Raw genomic sequence first — 21,456 nt, forward strand, 5'->3', positions numbered from 1 at the left:
TAGGAGGACAGTGCCTCGTCAATTAGGCAACTGAAGCACACATGTACGAAAATACAAACTTGAAAGGAAAACATTTCAACACATGTTTCGCTCTCAGCACTCAGAGAAAGTGTAACCTCCTGATAAAGCACTTCTTTACAAAAATGCGCATCTCATGGCTTCAACATTAAAATAGATGCCTTATTTCCTCAAAGCGTAACACATGAAATAAGATACCATTCTCTGCAGCCCCCAGGTTCAGCCGGCAGTTATACCAAATCGGATGAATTTAATTCTCCTTAATTAATGCGACCCAATACAATTGCATACTCTGAGCTAGCAATTTCCGGCCGGATTTTTCTGCAAGAGGCGCATTGAGTGATATGTTACTGTACTGTTAAGGGCTTTTCATTATTGACCCTTTTGGCATGCCGCTAATATCCGCATGTTGCATTTGTGAGCGATTAAGCTATTGTTTTCTTGCCTTCTGCCCCCTGATTGCACTCGTTTTTCTTGCCTTCGCTCCCTTGATTGCACTCGTTTTTCTTGCCTTCTGCCCCCTGATTGCACTCGTTTTTCTTGCCTTCTGCCCCCTGATTGCACTAGTTTTTCTTGTTTTGTAGGTGGCTCTATGTGTGGGAGGCTCTGTCTGTGGGAGGGTGGCTCTGTGTAGGTGGCTCTGTGTGTATGGGTGGCTCTATGTGGGTGGCTCTGTATGTGTGTGTGGCTCTGTGTGGTTGTAAATGCAATAAGAAATGCATATGCGAGCGATTAAGCTATTGGCATTGTAAATGACAATGCCATTTATTTAACGATTAAGCTATTGGCAGTGTAAATGACAATGCCATTTATTTATGATTAAAAAAAAAAAAAAAAAAAGGTCATGAGCAATGCCAATAGCTCTACCTTTAATAATGCCGAGACCATTGCATTGTAAATGCTTGTTTATCGTTTGTAGCGCTTCATCAATCTTTGCGCCAAACAGTTGTTGTCCATCATATGGCATGTCTAGGATTTTAGACTGTACTTCCTGTCTGAATAAGGTAGACTTGAGCCACCCCTGCTTTCGTAATACAGCTGCTCCTGCTAGTTGTCTGAAACCAGTCATTGCAACATCCAGAGCACAGTCTATTAATTCAGAGGCCGACGACTGACCTTCTAGGAGCAGAGCTTGAACCTCCTCCTTCGCGTCGTCCGGCAGTTCAGACAGATACGGAGCAATGTCTGCCCATTATTATCTATTATATCTTCCTAGCAGCGCCATAGAATTTGCCACCTTTATCGTCATTGCCGATGTGGTTGAGAATCGTTTTCCGATGTTATCCAGCTTCCTGCCCTCCTTATCTGGCGGGGCTGTTACCGGTGAAGATGGATTCCTGGAATTTTTCTGCGCTGCCTGTGTAACCACAGAGTCTGGTTTGGAGTGCCCTGTAAAACAGGCTGGGGCTGATGTTGGGGCCCTATATTTCTTGTCTAGTCTTGGAACCGCCGTAGAAACTGAGGCTGGTGTCTGCATCAATTGTAGGCCCTCTTTCCAGATGTATTCAATGATGGGAATAGATTTGGTTGCCTTCCTAAGTGGCTCCTTAAAATCGTAAAGGAAACAATCTGTTTCCTGAGACTCCATCGTTATGTGGAACCTTTTGGCCGCTCTTTCCATCATACTGTGGAATCCTCCGATGTCCGCCGGTGGTGAACCTGATGTTGTTGGCTCCGGGGACGTTGGAGAAGAAATTATATAATCATCTCAGTCATCATGATTGGAAAGGACATCTTGGATCTCCCCTTCCTAATGAGGTTCTTCCTCATCTTCAGATGATGGTGGGTCCTGTGCTAGCTCCCTTTCCTGATGAAGCACTAAAGGTGGTGGTCTGGACGTGGAGACGCAGCTGCCCTTGCTGCTGGAGGAAACTGCCTATCCGCTGGAGCCGAGGACTCAGAACATCTTTGCTCATATTCCTCTATTAAGAACCTTAAATCAGACACAATGGAGGCTGGTAAACATACCATGGGTGTAATCTGAGTCTGAACATGTGCCTGAACATTATGCTCCTGGGTAATTTCAACGTCATTGTCCTCTTCATCCGTACTTTGGCATTTGACCACTGGATGAGACGGACTGGTAGCCTGCGTGCTATCCTCCTCATCCGACTCCTCATCTTGTAGGAGACGAGCCGGTGGTAATCTTTGCACCCTACTTGGGGATGTCAATTCAGGTGTAATTTTCATTGAAGGACTCGTCGAGGATAGGATTCTAGACGATTTATCGTCTACGGAGCGAGGGTCTTGTGTCTGTCTCGTCGACGGTGGAATCGTCGCAGACTGTTTCCATTGTGGCGTAGACGCTGTCCTCGTCGATGGTGCCGCTGACAACGGTATGCCCGTCGTTACTTTCGTTGTAGATGTTGATGTAGACGATGACTTTGCCGATGATACTCTCGTCGACGATGGCACTATCGACGGTATCTTTCTCGTCGTCGATTCTTTCGTCAACGGTACACTCATCGACAACGATTTCGCCGACTGCACACTCGTCGACGATGAGGGCTTTGTTGACGGTACAGGCGTCGACGGCGCTGTTCTTGTTGCCGACACTGACGACGACGCTGTTGTCAACAATGACGATTTTTTGATGACAATGATGGACGACAAAGGCTTACCCGCCGTCGACGAAGGTGTAGTTGTCATCGATGACGAAAACGCCGGCGATGCTGAAGTCGTCGAGACATAGACTTGAGAGACAGTTTTCCTTTGCGCAGATGAGGGCGTCGACGATGTTGTCATCGATGACGGCGCAGGCTTTTTTAAAGTGTGAACCTCCTTCTCAGACGCTGAAGACTTGACCTCTGAAGACTTTTTTGCGGTCTTCTTTGGAGGAGCGTCTGTAGGGCTAGGGGAAGCCACCCTTGGCCTTTTTAAAGACAGTTGTGAGGAGACAGAAGAGTACTCATCCTCCTCCGAAGACTCCAGATTGTCCCTGGTCTTGAGCCTGTTCAGCCAGAGTAAAAGACGTCCTTCCCTGTCTTTCAGTGTTTTTGTAGAAAAAGTTCTAGAGATTTTGCAGTATTTTGCTGAATGGCCTTAGCACAACGTGTGGTAGAAAATCTGAGAGAATGAGGCTCCTGACAGGAAGGTTCTAGAGGGAGGTGTTATCTGATTGGCTCTCTCCTAGAGTTTGGTCCTTTTTACAAAAGGACATAGATAGGCTACTAAGGTGAGACCCTTAGGCCTACTTCTCTCTATGTATGTCTATAGGACATTACTTTTCTATGTACCGGAGACTCCCGTTTCGATGACGGGGAATGATTCAGGCATGTGAATCTATGAAAGACACCCATAATACTGGATAACAGCTGGTTTTCCAGGATCCGCGTTGGGACGCTGAAAAGAAGAAAACTGACGTCAGTGCGCTGGGAGGGCGCATATATGGTCCACTGACGTCACTTCCGTGGACGTCAGGGCAGAGCCATGCGGAGCCGCCCCCGGCACGCAGATGTGCTGCTGCAGAAAGTTTTCCGGATCCAGTCTGACGCCTGGGCATATTCTAAGATAAGGAATCTGCGGCTAGATGTCTCTATCAGATATATGGGGCAGATCCACTTACGACACAAGATCGAATACTCTGAGTAGAAGAACAATAAAGGTCTTTGACAACGAGGTGACCTCTAATGAGATGCCCCTTTGTTGCGGAGTACCGCAGGGGTCTTCCCTGAGTCCCACCTTATTCAACATTTACATGTGCTCCCTAGCAGAGGTGGTATTACCTTTTGGCGTACATATAGTTACCTATGCACATGATACGCAACTTGTGACAGGGCTTAACAGAGCCGTAAGTTTGCCCCCTAGTCTTTGCCCATGGTTAGAAAAAATTAGATGAATGAGTCCTTCTTGAAATTGAACAGGGAAAAAAACGAGATATCGAGGAATCATTCCCACCTTGATCTAAACTCAATATGGCAGACCACCCTTGGTCCTGCCCCCACCCCAAAGACTTAGTTAAAAAGCCTAGGTGTCTGCAGGTTAGCGGGACTAGCATGGGCAGTGTTTTTGCCCCTAGTCTCGCTAACCTGTATGTACATCACTTTGAACAGCTACATGTCCTCAATGAGACAAATCCCTACCGCAGTAATCTGCGTGTATGGAAACGTTATATAGACGACGTTCTGGTGGTGTGGCGGGGTACAGAAAAAGACCTTGAAAGTTTCCATCTTTGGCTAAACAAGAGAAATCGGTTTCTACGATTCACTGTGGATTGTAGTAGGGAGCAGCTAGCTTTTCTAGAGTAACTTATTACACCTACTGATTCTGGCTTACAGTTAGAACTGTATCGTAAGACTATGGCCAGAAATTCTCTGTTGAATTATCAAAGTTGCCATCCAAAAGCCCTACGGGATAATCCTCCGTTTGGGCAATTTTTGAGGATACAACGCAACTGTTCAACTAAATCATCATTTGAGAAGCATGCCAAAAGTCTAGAGGGAAATCTGGATGAGAAGAACTACCCCAAGCATTTGATTCGCAGGGCTAAAAAGAGAGCCTCCAACAACAATTGAGAGAGCCTTCTAGAAATATGTCCTCCAAAGGAGAAACAAGATGGGATGACATGTGTCAGTACTTTCTCAACACAATCAAACAAGGTCCAGCAAATTGTGAGAAAACATTGGGCAATTTTGAACACAGGGACTGATAGACTTCCTCCACCTCTGTTTGCTTGGAAAAGGGGTCAAAATCTTAAGGACCAGTTGGTCCATACAAGACCAAAAACATCAATGCCACGAGCGATGGGAACCTTATGGGACATGCCAGCAGTAAGGGGTCACCATCCTTGTGGTAACTGTGCTGCCTGTACCAAACTTCAAAGACAACGAGCATCGATATAGGCACTGAGGGTCCGTGGTTACAACGACGGTTCACGAACTGTAATAGTGCCAATCTGGTGTACCTTATTACATGTCCCTGCAATATGAGGTACGTAGGGATGACCACCAGGAAAATAAAGGTCCGGATCTCGGAGCACAAAAGCTTTATCAGGTGCCAGCGACAAGCAACCAAGATGACGAACCATTTTTTAGAAGTAGGTCATGGCCCTACCGATCTGCAATGGACTGTAATTGAGCAGCCAATGATCCCAAACCATGTATCAGATGTGAAGAAGTTTCTGTTCAGGCTTGAGCAGAAATGGGTATACAAACTGAACTCGGATAAAGCTGGATTAAATGAGGACATCCCTTGGATGTCATTGTGAATAATGTGCTCTACGACATTGTGATACCTTTCTCTGCATGAAATTATAAACTATATACTGTGAAGTATTTTTAGATTGAAGGGGTATCATGCAGACCATTCACTGAGTGTGGCATTGAAATATAATTATGACTAATGGCCGTTATAAAACTCTATAACCAACACTCACAACTCAACGTGTGTTTATTGATATCATAACGGGTCCTCAATTATGTGTTCAGGCGTGAGACCTATGTAGGTTACACTGTGTGAAAGGATATACCACTATAAAGACGTCCTTTACCAGACCAGTGTGTATAATGGGCGAATTTTTCGAAGTTACACTGCACCATAGCTCCCTTCTAATATCGGAGCTGTTAAAAGGTCTATTGTGAAACCAACTGACACATAGCATTCCCTTAGTATACCTAGAATATGCTGTTTTGACTGCCACAAAACATAACAAAGGAAAGAAAAAAATGAACAAGTTACTTACCTTCGGTAACGATATATCTGTAAGAAACATTAGTTAGTATTAGATTCCTTACCTTAGAATATCCCCAGGCGTCAGTCTGGATCCGGAAACCTTTGCGTTGCAGTACCCCTGCGCGTCGGTAGGCGTCGTCTGCAGGCGTCCCCTGCAGCTCCGCGTCCGTCGTTGGCGTTGTGCGCCGTGATGACGTCACTGGAGTATATAGACGCCGCCTCCGCGCGCTGACGTCAGTTCTTTGCACACAGCTTTTCCGCGCCAGAACATGCAGAGCCATGTGAGAACCAACACTGGTGCCATTTGAAACTAGGGCCCTGAAAGGGATGTCCTTAACCCTAGGTATCAGTTCGCAGAACGGGGAGGATGGGTGGGTCGGTAAGGAATCTAATACTAACTAATGTTTTTTACAGATATATCGTTACCGAAGGTAAGTAACTTGTTCATATGAAAGAAACACGTTAGTATTCGATTCCTTACCTTAGAATAGATACCCCAGCAATACCAACCCCGGTGGTGGGTCTGCGAACCAATACATTCCTACACCAGAAAGTCCTGGAGGACAGAACGGCCAAAGAAGCCATCCCTCCGGACTTGACTGTCCAGGCAGTAGTGCCTCGCAAAGGTGTGCAGCGAGGCCCACGTAGCCGCCTGGCAAATGTCCTGCAAGGGGACTCCCCGGCCCAGGGCAGTAGTAGCCGCCGTGGCCCGAGTGGAATGGGCCCTCAGCCCAACAGGAGGCTCCTTCCGAGCCAAAGAGTAGCACGCTTTGATGCACAGAACGACCCACCGAGAGATGGTCCGTTTATGTACCGCCCGTCCCTTCTTCGCACCCACGTAGCCAACAAACAGTTGGTCATCCACCCGGAACTGGCGTGTGCGATCCATGTAAAATGAAAGCGCACGTTTTGGGTCCAGACGATGGAGCCGCTCTTCATCCTTTGAAGGATGCGGAGGCGGGAAGAACGAAGGGAGGGTGATGGACGGCCCGATGTGAAAAGCAGAGACAACTTTGGGCAGGAAAGAAGGCCTAGTTCTCAGAACCACCTTATCTGGATGAATGGACATGAAAGGAGGTTTGACAGAGAGCCTGGAGCTCACTCACCCTCCTGGCAGAGGTGATGGCAACCAGGAAGGCCGTCTTTAAAGTCAGGAGACGGAGAGGACAAGAATGAAGCGGCTCAAAGGGAGCACACATCAAGAATGTTAGAACCAGGTTCAAGTCCCACTGAGGCATCACAAACAGAACAGGTGGATACACGTGTGTGATGCCCTTCAAGAATCTCGTTACAATGGGGGACTTGAACAAAGAAGGTTGATCAGGCAGCCTCAGAAAGGCCGAAAGGGCAGAAAGGTAGCCCTTGATAGTGCCCAGAGCAGAGCCCTGCTGGGCAAGAGAAAGAAGGAAGAGAAGAACCTCAGAAAGAGGGGCAGAGAGAGGATCCACAGCCTTTGCTGTGCACCATGCCACAAACTTGTTCCACCGACAGGCGTATACCGATTTCGTGGAGGAACGCCTGGCTACCAGAATCACATCACAAACTTCAGGAGGCAAGTCAAATGGCCTCAACTGCCGCCGCTCAATCTCCACGCATGGAGGTGGAGGCTGGACAGGGGCAGGCGGATCGGGGGACCGACTGACATGCTGAGTAGCTCCGGATACCAGTACCTTCGAGCCCAGTCCGGAGCCACAAGGATGACTTGGGCCCGGTCGCGCCTGATCTTCTTCAGCACTCTGGGCAGAAGTGGTATAGGCGGAAAGGCGTATAACAGACCGCAACCCCACTCGCGCCGAAAAGCGTCGCCGTGCGAGTGCCATCTTGGAAACTCCAACGCGCAGAACTGATGACATTGCGCGTTCTCTTCTGTGGAGAATAGATCTAACCAAGGCTCTCCCCATTGCCGAAAGAGGCCTTGCGCCACGTCCGAGTTCAGACGCCATTCGTGATCCATCGAGCACCGACGGCTGAGTTCGTCCGCCCTGGCGTTCAGAGAACCTGCCAGGTGTTGAACCGTCAGAGTCACGCCCTGACGTTCCAGCCATTGCCAGAGGCGCAGAGCCTCCTGGCAAAGGATCCAAGACCCCACCCCGCCCTGTTTGTTGCAGTACCACATGGCGGTGGTGTTGTCCGTGAACACCTGCACTACACTCCCGTTGACAAAGGGGAGGAACGCTTTCAGTGCCAAACGAATCGCCCGCAACTCCAGCAGCTTTATATGGAGTCGGGACTCCGCCGAAGACCAGATGCCTCTGATCTCTGCCTCTCCCAAGTGGCCTCCCCAGCCCTGGAGGGACGCGTACGTCACAACAACGTGCTCCGGTTGGGGAAGGGAGAGGGATCTGCCTCTGACCCAATCGCGGTCCGTAAGCCACCACTGCAGGTGTCGTGCAGTGCCCTCTGAGATCAAGACATGGTCGGACAGGTTGCCCTGATGCTGGGCCCACTGAAACTTCAGGTCCCACTGCAGAGCCCGCATCCGCCACCGGGCGTGATGCACCAGAAGGATGCAGGAAGCCATCAGCCCCAGCAGCCGCAGCGTCAACCTGACCGAAACCCGGGATAACGGCTGAAAGATGGGAATCAAAGCCTGTATATCCTGGACTTGTCGTTCCGGAGGATAGACCCGAAACTGCGCCGAGTCGAGAACCGCTCCGATGAAAAGGAGCTTTAGAGAGGGACACAGGTGTGATTTCGGCACATTGATGGAGAACCCCAGCTCGTGCAGGAGGTCTGCCGTCATCTGAAGGTGGTGGACGACTGTCTGGGGCGAGCCCGCCTTCAACAACCAGTCGTCCAGATAGGGGAAGACTGAAACCCCCAATCTGCGCAGATGAGCTGCGACCACCGCCATCACCTTGGTGAACACCCGTGGGGCGCTTGTAAGGCCGAAGGGGAGCACGATAAACTGATAATGCTCGAGGCCTACCGTGAACCGCAGGTAACGCCGGTGGGCCGGCAGGACGGGGATGTGGAAATAGGCGTCCTGCAGTTCCAACGCTACCATCCAGTCTCCCGGGTCCAGGGCAGCCAGGACCTGAGCCAAAGTCAGCATCTTGAACTTCTCCTTCCGGAGGAAGCCGTTGACGTTCCGCAGGTCCAAGATAGGGCGTAGGCCCCCTTTTCCCTTCTTGGGCACCAGAAAGTAGTGGGAGTAACATCCACACCCTACTTCTGGCCCAGGAACGCGCTCGATGGCCCTCTTGGCCAAGAGGGCCGTGACTTCCTCTTGCAGAAGTTGCAAGTGATCCCCCGACACACGGTGGCATTGCGGTGGCATGGATGGAGGGGATGCCTCGAAGGGGAGGGAGTAGCCCCTTCAGACAATCTGCAGCACCCACCTGTCCAAAATGACTGTGCGCCAGTGGGAGAGGTGATGGCGAACCCTGCCCCCCACAGGCGTCACATGGGCCTGAAAACTCGGACTAGGAAGGTTTTGAGGCAGGTGCTGCTGAGGGAGGTGTGGACTGGCCTCGCCGCGGTCCCCGACCGCCGCCACGGCGGTTTCCACGTCCGCCACCGGGCTGCTGGCCATTCTGCGGTGTGTGGCTGACGGTACGTGGTGGGGTGCCCCTTCCGTGGCCACGAAAGGAGCGAAAGGCACCCGTTTGCTGGCGTGGGGCCGTGAGGCCCTAGGACTTGGCCGTAGCCCTGGAGTCCTTGAAACGTTCCAACGCATGGTCTGCCTTGTCGCCGAAGAGGCAACGGCCATCAAACGGCATGTCCAGGAGAGTGGCCTGGACATCGGCCGAGAAGTTGGCGGACCTCAACCAGGCGTGGCGTCGAACCGCCACCGTCGTTGCCATCGTCCTGCCCAGTGAGTCCGTTGTATCCAGCCCACACCGGATAGAAAAGCGTGCTGCATCTCGGCCGTCCGCAAGGGCTTGGCCGAGTTTAGCCTGGACCTCCTCCGGGCATTGTGGCAGCACCTCCGCAACCGTGTCCCACAGAGTGTGGGTGTAGCGGCCCAAGAGACAGGCGGTATTCACAGACCGCAGCCCTAAGCTAACAGACGAGAAAACCTTCTTCCCGAACTGTTCGTATCTCTTGGATTCCCTGTCGGGCGGGGCCGACAGGAATGCGGTCTGGGAGTTTGAGGCCTGGATGACCAGACTCTCGGGGGTGGGATGGGTGGACAAAAAGCATGGGTCGCCCGGGTCCGGGCGGTAGCGCCTGGCCACGTTCCTATCCACAGGCGGGCCTGTGGCGGGCTTGAACCAAGTGCCAACAAGAACGTCACACAAGGCCTCATTGAAAGGCAGCAGGGGCTCCACGGAGCTTGACTGCGGTTTGAGGACCTCAGTGAGGAGATTAGTCCTCACGGCCGCGACGGGGAGCTTAAGGTTTAAGGCCTTAGCTGCCTTCGTCAACACTACGCTATAAGTAGAACCCGCCTCCGAAGCCACAGTCGGAGGTGAGGTAAATCCAGTGTCTGGGGATGTGTCAATACCACTGGCCTCCCCAAGCTCATATGTCCAGTCCTGCTGCGACTGGCAATCTTGTGCCAGAGGGTCCTCGGACCCCTCCCAATTTTCCTCGTCACCTGTGTCCTGGAAACCAGGATTAGCAGACAGGGCCTCCTCGTGGAGATAAAAATCCCCAAAGGCTGTCGGAATCGGCGCCCAACGGTGCCCTTCCGGTGCCTGAGTAGGACCGCAGGAAACATTGGGGGCGGCAACCACATTGGCCGCCGGGGGCGACACCTGAAGGGACGGCGCCGGCGAGGTCGTGGGGTCGACCGGCGAGGTCCCGGATCCAGAATCGGATCCGGTGAGGTCCTGCGGCGCCGAGACCGAAGTCGCCAGCGGCGTCGGAGCCGAAGCACCCGACGGCGTCGGTGCCGAAGCGCCCGACCCGGAAGGACCTCCAGACGGAACCGATCGGCCCGAAGGCGCCACGGGAACCGACTGAGGAGGAAGGGCCCTCATGGCCATGAGGTACCTCTTGACCTCCTCCGGCGTCGCGCCGTGCCCAGGGACCCGAAGGTGTGAGGCAGGCGGCGACGCTTGCGACTCCCGCGGAGCCGCGTGGGCGGTGTCGCCCGAGCCTCCGGCCGCATCGTGCGAGCATCGGGGCAGGTCGGAGGATCGATGACGTCGCTCCGACCTCTCATGCCTCTTACCTGAGGACTTGGAACCAGACGATCGGTGTCCACTTCCGGAGCTTCGATGACTCCGACCTCGCGACCGGTCCCTCGACCTCCCGTGGGACCGGGACCGGGACCTGGAGCGGCGCGGGGCCGACTGCCTCAGCTCGAGTCGCTTGCGGGACCGCTCCGGCCTAGCCTTCGACGTCAGGGCCCGGCAGTCGGAGCAGGTCCGATCGTCGTGGTCGAGGCCTAAGCACTTCAGGCACCGGCGATGGGGGTCCGTGACCGACATGAGTCGATCGCACTTCGAGCGAGGCTTGAACCCGGGCATCCCTGGCACCGATAGAGTCGAGAACTCGACAAAAATGAGAGATCAAAAGATCAAAAAAGTTCAGTCAAAAATTGACTGGGGGTAGAGCTTCTTCCGGATCTGCGCTAGCTGGCGCGGAAAAAAGAAGAACTGACGCCAGCGCGCATGGGCGGCGTCTGAGTACTCCGACGACGTCATTCCGGCGCTCACGACGCCGACGACTGACGCGGAGCCGCAGACGACGCCTACCGACGCGCAGGGGTATTGCTACGCAAAAGTTTCCGGATCCAGTCTGATGCCTGGGGATATTCTAAGGTAAGGAACCTATCACTAACGTGTCTCTTTCAGATGTCAGTTTTAACTATGTGAGACCATCTATTTAGTCAACAAACAAGATGGATATATGACGATATGCCATAAAAGCAAATACGAGTGCTTAGAAATAGTGAAGACGCCTCTTATTTAGCCATGAATACATAGAGGCAAAAAAAACTATGTGTTTGATACGTTTCTGGTAGTGTAATGAAGTCAGTTTTTCTGACATGTCAAAGTAACCCTTGTTTTTAATGTTCCTTTTTTCCCCACTAGTGCGGGGCTCCATTTACCTGAGCTGTGGCCAGGTGGGGTGGAGCGGTTCTTTCCTCTTAACTAGGTAAGTGAGAGTGGCCACTTTACGATAATGAAAGTGTGGATGTCATTTCATGGCATAAGATTGGTATTTTCGTTGATCAATCATTGATGCACATCACCTATGGATTATGTAACCAAATTCACGTTTTGTTGTTTGGTTGTTTGTCTCCCTTTATGTATCTGTTCGGGCGCCTCTCCTTCTTGTGATCACAAAAGTGAGGAGAATGAAGATCCACTAAATACCCAGGTGATATTTTCTTTTTTCACCTTTTTATTGAGCAGTCGCGATCGTGGTCCTGAAGAAAGCAGCAGGATACCTTTGAGGCTCCACTTTAAGTCTGCAGAAACATGTTGACCATATCTAAAGATTAGTGGTTATAGTTTCAAGCCACTATTATCGCACGCATTTTACTGACTTGGGAGTATTAAGGTGTCTAATAAAGTTTCTTATCCTTTCTACTACCCAATTTTATTTGTTCATATCACAACAGTTGTCTCTTCATACCCTAGTATATGATAACACCTACTGGGTTCCACTGTTTAGACATAGGTGTGAGCTCTTGCTGTCTACAGTGGACATTTCAAAAAACTTACCTTCCCGGTGTGAAGGAACCCAAATAATGAACAGGGCGTCCAGGATCGACAACTGATGGGTATCTTTCTACACAGGAAAGATACTCACTTTGAGATAGCATCACAACGTATAGTTGAGATTTGACTCACTATCTTTTGTGGGGTGTCCCTCTTTTCAGATACAAAATTCGAGCTAACTAATTAACTAATGACCCACTGCTATTCTTTGTTGGTATATGGACCAAGACCTCGCCTTCAAGTCTCAAGCGCGGAAGATGGCGGCCACGTGCTATGGCATCCTGAAAATGATTTGAAAAGTCCTCCCCCTACTTCCACTCCAGGCAAGAAAAGTCATGGTCCAGGCCCTCATCCTGTCAAGGCTGGACTATGGCAATGCCCTTTATCTAGGTTCACCTACTGCAACCCTTTCCAAACTCCAGACTATACAAAACTGGGCATCAAGACTTCTGCTGGGTATGCCTAAGCATCACTCAGCTAAACCTGCTTTGAAATCGCTCCTCTGGCTTCCCAGAGTAAATTTCAAAGCTTTGTGCATTGTCCACAAGTCTTTAGCTGGAAAAGTCCCCACCATTTCCCACACCATCTTGCAGTCCTCCCTGCCAACCAGAAGTCTTCGCTCAGAGATGATTAACTTGGTCACTGTCCCTAGGATCAAGAAAGTCAGAAGCGGGGGTTGGCTATACTCATTTAATGCAGCCAAGGCTTTGGAACTCCCTCCCACCCCACCTACAAAAGGAAACCAACCACCTGGCTTTCCGCAAACTGTTAAAGACCTTGTTATTTCCTTAGCTGGCAAACTCCATATAACTGCTGCCACCAGCGCTGGGATGCCTCCGAGTAGCCATACGCTATACAAAGGCTATTTTTATTTTATTTCATTCATTCATTTCAAATGCGCTTTGTTATCTTCGCCCTAGCACACAGAGGACATGCCATAGGTAGACTGAGCCAGTGTTCACCCCATTGCCCCATTGTAGAGAGGTGTGGCTCACTGGTTAGAGGCGGCAGACCCGGAGGCTGAGAACGGCCCGGGACCAGGGTTCGATTCCCGACGCGGCAGGGTCGAGGACCAGGGTCAGCGGACTGATAATTCTCGCCTCGGTGCCCACTTTGGCCAGCGATCACACTCGGTAACTCTGGGCATTAAGCTTGCCTCATCTCTACAACGGCCCCCCACAGACGCCGGGGATGCCTGGCTTCACCTTGGAGATACCCAGCATGGGACCATCTCACAGGGAAAGCCAGGACGGGTTCCCCAGCGGTCATTCGCGCCAGGATACTCCCGTAGTAATTGAGCGCGCTACAAAACACCTTACATTTACATTTACATTTACATTGCTGGAAGATGCCCTGCGTTGCCTCCAGGTGCACCTGTCATTCGTGATTGTGCGGAGTTGTTTCTTCCTGGAGTTAAAATATCATGCCAAGGGGGTATTGATCAGGGACATGCCCTGCACACATAGCCAGTTCCAGTGGGACCAGGACTTCACTCTGCCCTGCTTGTTGCAGAACTTCATGGCTGTGGTGTTGTCTATGTTGCCCATCGGCCTCCTTGTAGATCCATATAAAGGTTTTCATAGTCTAGGGGTGCATCATCCCAGTCATCTCCATTGTCGCCATCCAGACCTTGATGGCTATGTTAAGAGTCTGAAGGAATGCTGTTCTGCAGTTCTTGTGGCTAACCCCTGGGTAATGGCAGTGTCCTATCAGAGTAAAAATTAGGTTGAACCAGCTGTATCAAAGGTTGCAGAAGACATGACTTCGGAAGAGGTCGTGTTGAATTTGCCTTAGAGTCTGACAAAACAATCAGGTCTTCTTGGGAGTCGGTGGTATCAAATGTGTCGCCAGTGTCTAAGTCGGGTTGGGTGTTGGTTCCAAAGTCACAGCGGTCCTCAAAGCGGGCTTAACTTACCAGGTAGAGTTGAGGGTGGATATGCAAATGGTAATTCGAATGGAAGTCTCTTTGGACCCTTGAGACTGAAGGTGCGCCAAAGGAGGCTAAGTAGTGGCGAAAATCTGCAACATTTGCTACTTGAAAGTCCTTATTTTTTGTGGCATCGCAGATGGAACTGGAAACTCGGATTGCATTGAGGCAAACTGCTGAATCCGTTCCTCTGTAGGAGACTGGGACCAGGATACATTGACGTTCCTGTGACTTCTCTGGTTGAGTGGAAGGACATGGCCGAATCTCACTTCGTATTCTTATGCTTTTCCTTCAACGTGGAATTACCTGAAAATTTGGAGGAGTGCGTCTTCTACAATAACAGGTTTACATCCTCAACCGGGATCTTTCCTTATGCCCCATTTTGACAATGTTTGGTGACATTGAGTTTAGCTTTGTGGTCTTGAAAGTCGTGGGGTTCATCCGGGCGCAGTCCCCACAAAATTTGGAGTTGTGAGAAGAACCTAGACCAGACATGCTTCCTTAACAGTCCATAGAAGCTTTAAAACATGTCAGTTTTTGTGGGAAGATTTCACTTGCACACTGGAAAAAGAGTTTTGAAAAGAAAGAGTTTGTCGTAGACTATGTAAATTGATTGGGAGAGAGCCCAAAATCTACATCTGAAGGCGTGGAAAGAATCAAAGTGATGTATAGCAATTTTGCTTAGATGCGACTTCGGCATTACTTCTGAGAGTGGGACAAAGTCGACAGCAGGTGCAAGACACCACCTGCTGACACGCAGGAGGAATGCTGAGAGAAATCTCCAGGGCCAGTCTCACACTTTCTACAAGGTGAGGAATATATGGTTAGAAGTATCCATCATAAATAATATTATAAGACAGTGTATTCACAAAAGTGATACTAAAATGAATATTAAGAACTTAAAAAATATGAACATACATGTGGAAATTAATCTAGTCTCTATTACTATCCTGAGAGGTTGTGCATAGCACTGATTGGTTCCCCCATTATAAATATATTGAAAGTAACTGTTCTGTAGAATATAGACAGATATTCCTTCAGCATTTGACAACCCATTAGTGAACCACAAACAAGACAAGATTGGCTTTGCTATGCTCATTACCAAGTGGTTGCAGCCTCCCATGCATTTCATCTCAGAGAAGGGAGATTCCCTTAGGATACACAATCATTTAGAAGAAAAAAACGTTGACAGAATATAGAACATCCCAAAAATCTGCAAAGGGTAAAACCAGGCTCATTGTTATTTTAAAGAAAAAAGAAACCTTGGACTCCGGTGCTAAGATATTTCTTTTTGTTTCACATAAAGACAACATCCATTTGAATATACAATGCTTTCCTAGCAAATGCTTGATGCACTGAGACCCTCAACTACTGACAAATGCTCAGTCGCTTCTCACCCAACAATGTACTCAATTTTTATCCTTAACATGTCGCTTAAAACTGAGAAGAGAATTTTTTTTTCTCCATTATTTAGTAACACTTCACACAAATCAAGGCAAGACATCTGGGAAAATGTAATCTGCTTAGTTTTGGGTTGCAAAAAAACAAAGTCCTAATCTGAAGTTTGAACTTCTGTAAAGGTAAACATTATTTGAGCTTTGTTTCAACTAGTTTGTTGGGATATTAATTACAATGAAACAAACAGAGAGAACAAACCATTAAAAAGTAGTAAACCACACCTGGGATCCCTCCAAGTTGAACGTTTGAGCATTATGGCAGAGCAACATCACATCTTTTTCAAGATCACCAACACTTCGATATTTATGGTTTCGGATTCTTTCCTGAAAATGCAGAGATAATTACATATGGTTAACATGAGTTGAGTAATAAAGCAGTATAATGTAAGAGTGGCTTTATCAAGAAGAGAAAAGTATGCAATAAGCCATAAAATATGGGGTTACCTGCAATAAAAATTTCTGATTAACGACTTAAATGTATCTTGCAAAGTTAGATAACAGTTTAGTGAGTGTCCTAGATCGTCACTATTTACATTTTCCCCAGGATATCGCAGGAATATGCTGCTTACCAGTATGCATCTGTTCTTGGCATGTATGGCTGCTGACATTCATATCGGTGCATAGATCGCCGCCTAGTGTTGGGTCCGGATGATTGCACATTGTTGTCCTGGAAGAGTCTTTGAAGTATCACGAGATAGGTGGCTCCTCCACTACAGTGCGCATGGGCATCCTCTCCATGCTCAGATTGTTTTTCGCCATTGTGGCAGAGATGGAGTATAGTACAGTAAGAGATGTCCATGCAAAAAGTGAATGCTACAGCTGCGACAGGCACCGGGGAGGCGGGTGGGTGATATGAATGTCAGCAGCCCTACATGCCAAGAACAGATGCATACTGGTAAGTAGCATATTCCGTTCGAGGCATGTGGGCTGCTGAATTCATATCTGTGCATAGAATGTATAGCAGTATCTCCGCTAGCGGTGGCTGACTGTGCCAGCTGCAGCAGTCTGAAAAAGAGTTTTGAGAACAGCCTGTCCTACAGCAGCTTGCTGTTTGGAATGTACATTTACACAGTAGTGTTTTATAAATGTATGTATGGTTGTCCATGTGGCTGCTCTACAAAGTTCGTGTAAAGGAATATTTCCTAGGAAAGCCATGGATGCCCCTAGCTTGTGTGTAGAATGCGCCCTAGGGGGAATTGTTAAGGTGCATTTTGCCTTTAAGTAACATATCTGAATGCACTTAACGATCTGAAATAGGGTTGCCTTTGTGTTGTGGTGAGAAAGCAACAAACAACTGTTTTGCCTTTCGAAATGCCTTAGTTCTATCTATATAGTAAAGCAGAGCTCTTTTGACATCTAGAGTATGCAAGGCCCTCTCAGCAACTGTATGTGGGGTTTGAAAGAACACTGGCAGGTCTATTGTTTGATTTATATGAAAATGGGATACCACTTTTGGCATGAATTTAGGGTTCGTTCTGAGAACTACTCTATTCGCATGTACTTGAATGAATGGCTCTTGAATAGTTAGGGCTTGCAGCTCACTAACTCTTCTAAGTGAAGTAATGGCAATAAGGAAAGCCACCTTCCAAGTAAGAAATTTTAGTTCCCATGAGTGTAGTGGTTCAAAAGATGGTCCCATAAGTCTGGTTAAAACAATGTTTAGATTCCAGACTGGTGAAGGTGGGTGCCTTGGGGGAATTACTCCTTTAAGTCCCTCTATAAATGCTTTAATTGCTGGCACTCTAAATAGTGAAAGGTTTTGCCTGTTTTGGAGATATGCTTCTAACGCAGCTAGATGTATCCTGATGGATGAATAGGCTAAATTGCAACGTTGTAGGTGCAAGAGATAGCAAATGATGTTTTGTGTTGAAGCGTCTAATGGGTTTATGTCGTTGTTACTGCAGTAAATGACAAAGCGTTTCCACTTAACTGCATAACATGCTCTGGTAGTGGGTCTTCTTGCCTCTTTGATAATATTCATGCAGTCTGGAGGCAAGTTTAGGTATCCAAACTGTAGGATTTCAGGAGCCAGATCGCTAGGCTCAGCTGTTGCGGGTCTGGGTGTTGGATTTCGCCATGGTTCTGAGTTAGAAGACTGGGTGTTAGTCGCAGTCTTTGATGAGGCACCACTGACAGTTCTAGGAACGTCGTGTACCATGGTTGCCTCGCCCATGTGGGAGCAACTAGGATTAGCGTCAGCGAATGTTGGCGCATTTTGCGTGCCACTAGCGGTATTAATGGAGCTGGGGGAAAAGCGTACGCAAATTTGCCTGACCAGTTCATCCATATCGCATTGCCTTGCGACTGCGGATGTGGGAACCTGGCGGCTAAGTACTGGCATTTTGCGTTTTCGCTTGCGGCAAACAGATCTATCTCCGGTTGTCCCCACTGCTGGAAGAATGGTTGGAGCACATTGGGGTGAATCTCCCATTCGTGCATCTGCTGACTGTGCCTGGTGAGCAGGTCGGCTATTTGATTGTACTTGCCTGGTAGGTGTTCTGCCATGAGAAACATGTTCCTCTGAATGGCCCATTTCCACATGCTTTGATCTAGGTGCGACAGCTGTGGGGAGTGTGTTCCTCCTTGTTTTTTAATATAATACATAGCTGTCATGTTGTTCGTCCGGATCAACACAGTCTTGTTGCATAAGTGTTTTTTAATGCTTTTAGGGCTAGAAAGACGCCGTCAACTCCAGAAGGTTGATGTGCATTTTTTTCTGTTGTATAGTCCATAGTCCCTGAACTGTGTAATTCAGGACATGGGCTCCCCAGCCTAGCAGGGATGCGTCCGCTGTCATCACTATTTGTGGGACAGGCTCTTGGAACAGTCGCCCTTTGCAAAGGTTTTGTGGATTCCACCAATGCAGAGAGTTGTATGCTCGACTGGTCACCAACACTAGGTCCTGTAATTGCCCTTGAGCCTGGTTCCACTGCCTTGCTAGGCAATCCTGAAGCGGACGCATGTGTAACCTGGCATGAGGGACTATGAATATGCACAAGGCCATCATGCCTATGAGTTGCATAAACACTCGAGCTGGTAATGAGAATTGGATTCTGAACCTTTGGATTAACGTTTGCATTCCGTTTATCCGTGCTGCGTTTGGATATGCCTATGCTGCTAGTGTATCTATTGTTGCTCCCAGGTACTGTTGGACGTGGGAGGGTTGCAGGTGCGACTTCGGGAAGTTTAGCGAGAAGCCTAGTTTGTGCAGGAGATGAATAGTCTTTGACATGTGGCTGGCACATTGCTGGACTGATGGCGCTTGTATTAGCCAATCGTCCAGATATGGGTACACATGAATGTGTTGTCTCCTGAGATGTGCCGCCACTGTTGCTAGGCATTTGGTGAACACCCGTGGAGCTGTTGTTCGACCGAATGGTAGGACTTTGAACTGGTAGTGCTGTCCTTGAATAGTAAACCTTAGATACTTTCTGTGAGCAGGGTGTATTGGTATATGAAAGTATGCGTCTTTGAGGTCTAGAGTTGCTAGGAAGTCTCCCTGGCGAACCAGTGGTAAGACTTGTTGGAGCGTGAGCACATGAAAGTGCTCTGACGGAATTTACAGGTTGAGGGGCCTGAGGTCTAATATTGGTCTGAGTGAACCGTCCTTTTTCGGAATGAGGAAGTATAGTGAGTATACTCCCATTCCTTGGTGTTGTAGTGGGACTGGTTCTATGGCCCCCTTTTGTAGCATACTGATGACCTCTTGCTGCAGTAATGTTATATGTTCCTGCGACATGGGACGGTGCACGGGTGGTATGTTGGGTGGTGTTGACGTGAGTTCTAGGCAATAGCCATGTTGGATAATTTGCCTTACCCACCTGTCAGTAGTGATGTTTAACCAGACTGGCAGGAATTGTTGTAGACTTCCCCCGACCGGTGTTATATGGTCTGGGGGTAGTGCCAAGAAGTCACTGTCTGGTGTTAGTAGAGGATCTATTGGCATTGCCTCCACGACCCCTGACCTTAGTGTTATTTCCTCTGTATCCACCCCTGTTCGTGTTTTTATTGTATGTGGATTGCGTATTAGTTTTGTAAGTGGAGGATTGCTGCGATGTGTTACCTCGCGCTCCTCCTCTATAACTTGAGCAACGAAAGGAGCCTCTGTGTTGTTGGGACTGAAGGGCTCCCATGGACTTTGCCGTTTCTGTGTCCTTTTTCATTTTGTCCATAATTGAGTCAACTGCTGGACCAAACAAGAAATCTGGATTTATAGGCTGGTTAAGAATTGTGGCCTGTACTTCATTTTTGAATCCAGATATGCGAAGCCATGCGTGCCTTCTAAGCAGTACGCTTGTGTTAATAGATCTGGCAGCTGTATCTGCCGCGTCTAGAGCACACTTAATGGAGGCATTGGTGATGAGCTTTCCCTCTTGTATAAGTTCATCTTGTATAAGCTCTTTGTAAGGCTCGGGTAAGTATTGGAGAAGTCCTTCTAAAGTATCATAGTGTGCTCTGCCGTATCTGGCCAGCAAGGCCTGTGTATTGGCTTGAGCTGCTACTCTTTTGCTTGATGCTTCTAAAATCTTAGACTCTTTGTCAGGAGGAGGAGACTCTCCAGTTGTTCGTGAATTCGCACGCTTTCGTGCGTTGGATACCACCAATGAGTCAAAAGGCAGTTGTCCCCTGATGTATGTAGGGTCTACTGGTGCAGCCCTATAATTTTTCTCTATTCTAGGGTTGATGACACATGCCCTAGCAGTGTCTTTGAAGATGTCATTTGCGTGCTTTAGGACGCCCTTTAACATGGGGAGAGTTTTGACACTTCTTTCTGATGTTGCCAGCGTATCAAATAGAAAGTCCTCTTCTATAGCATCAGAATGCATGTCTACATTATGGTAGCTTGCAGCTCTGTCTGTTAAGGAGTTAAAAGCCACTGTGTCTTCTGTGAGTGATGGCTTAGCTGGTAATACTGTAGGGTCTGTAATGGGTAGAGCCCCCTCATTGTCTGGCTCACCTCCACCCCCCCCATGGTTGTGTATTGGGGTCTACATATGGGTTTTGTAGATCTTAAAAACCCACATCTGCATCCTGATCTTGATCTTGGTTATAGTCAGAGTGTGCAGGTGAGTATGGTGTGTATGGAGTGTAGGAGAGTAGGGTCTGCAATCCTATGATCACCCCAGATTTTTGCTTTTTGCTTCACTGGTTTACGACTTCTCTGGCTGTGGGCCTGCTAATCAGACCCACAGCCTTGCTGTTCTCTCACTAAATTGACACGTGTACCTTAGGTGCATTATCCAATTGGTACTGGGCCACCTTATCAGACCGTGTAAATCAGGGCATAGGTGAACCCAGGGCCTACCAGGGGCTGCAGCATGTATTATGCCACCCCTGGCTGCCCATCTAAATCTGACACAGCTGGCTGCACGACAGCTGGGGCAAGGTGGCGTAATCACCCTTTGCTTTAGATATAGTATACCTATATCTAACCCTAAAATGGACACACAGATTCCTATCACTCACTCCTATGGCAGGCCTTGACAATCCTGAAGGCAGAGTGCTTGGAATCGTGCGAGATGGTGCTCTGGCATGAGATGAGCCCGTTTGCAGCTTGCGGAACCAAGTCCTAATAGCTGTTCCATAATAACGCATACCATATACTCTTAAGTGCATTATAATCCTCGCGGTTATGAAATGAAATGAAATGAATGAAGCTTATATAGCGCATGACTTACCCTGGGGCATCTCCGCGCTTGCTTAGGGAACCCGTCCTGGTATTCCCCTGTGAGATAACCCTGGCAGAGTATCCACAAGGTGAAAG

At 48.8% G+C, this 21,456-nt stretch overlaps 1 protein-coding gene across 4 annotated transcripts in view; it reads right to left on the reverse strand.

Annotated features, from left to right (window-relative positions):
• The window catches only part of SMARCA2 (SWI/SNF related BAF chromatin remodeling complex subunit ATPase 2), a 1,892,118-nt gene that overhangs the window by 187,743 nt on the left and 1,682,919 nt on the right, over nt 1–21,456 (reverse strand). For all 4 annotated transcript variants that reach the window (XM_086961220.1, XM_086961218.1, XM_086961217.1 and 1 more), the window contains one exon: nt 15,915–16,016. In XM_086961220.1, the coding sequence (XP_086817346.1) occupies nt 15,915–16,016 (102 nt within the window). The remainder of the gene's footprint in view (nt 1–15,914; nt 16,017–21,456) is intronic.

Source organism: Lissotriton vulgaris, chromosome 3_1 (genome assembly GCF_964263255.1).
Source record: "Lissotriton vulgaris chromosome 3_1, aLisVul1.2, whole genome shotgun sequence".
Classification (NCBI taxonomy): domain Eukaryota; kingdom Metazoa; phylum Chordata; class Amphibia; order Caudata; family Salamandridae; genus Lissotriton; species Lissotriton vulgaris.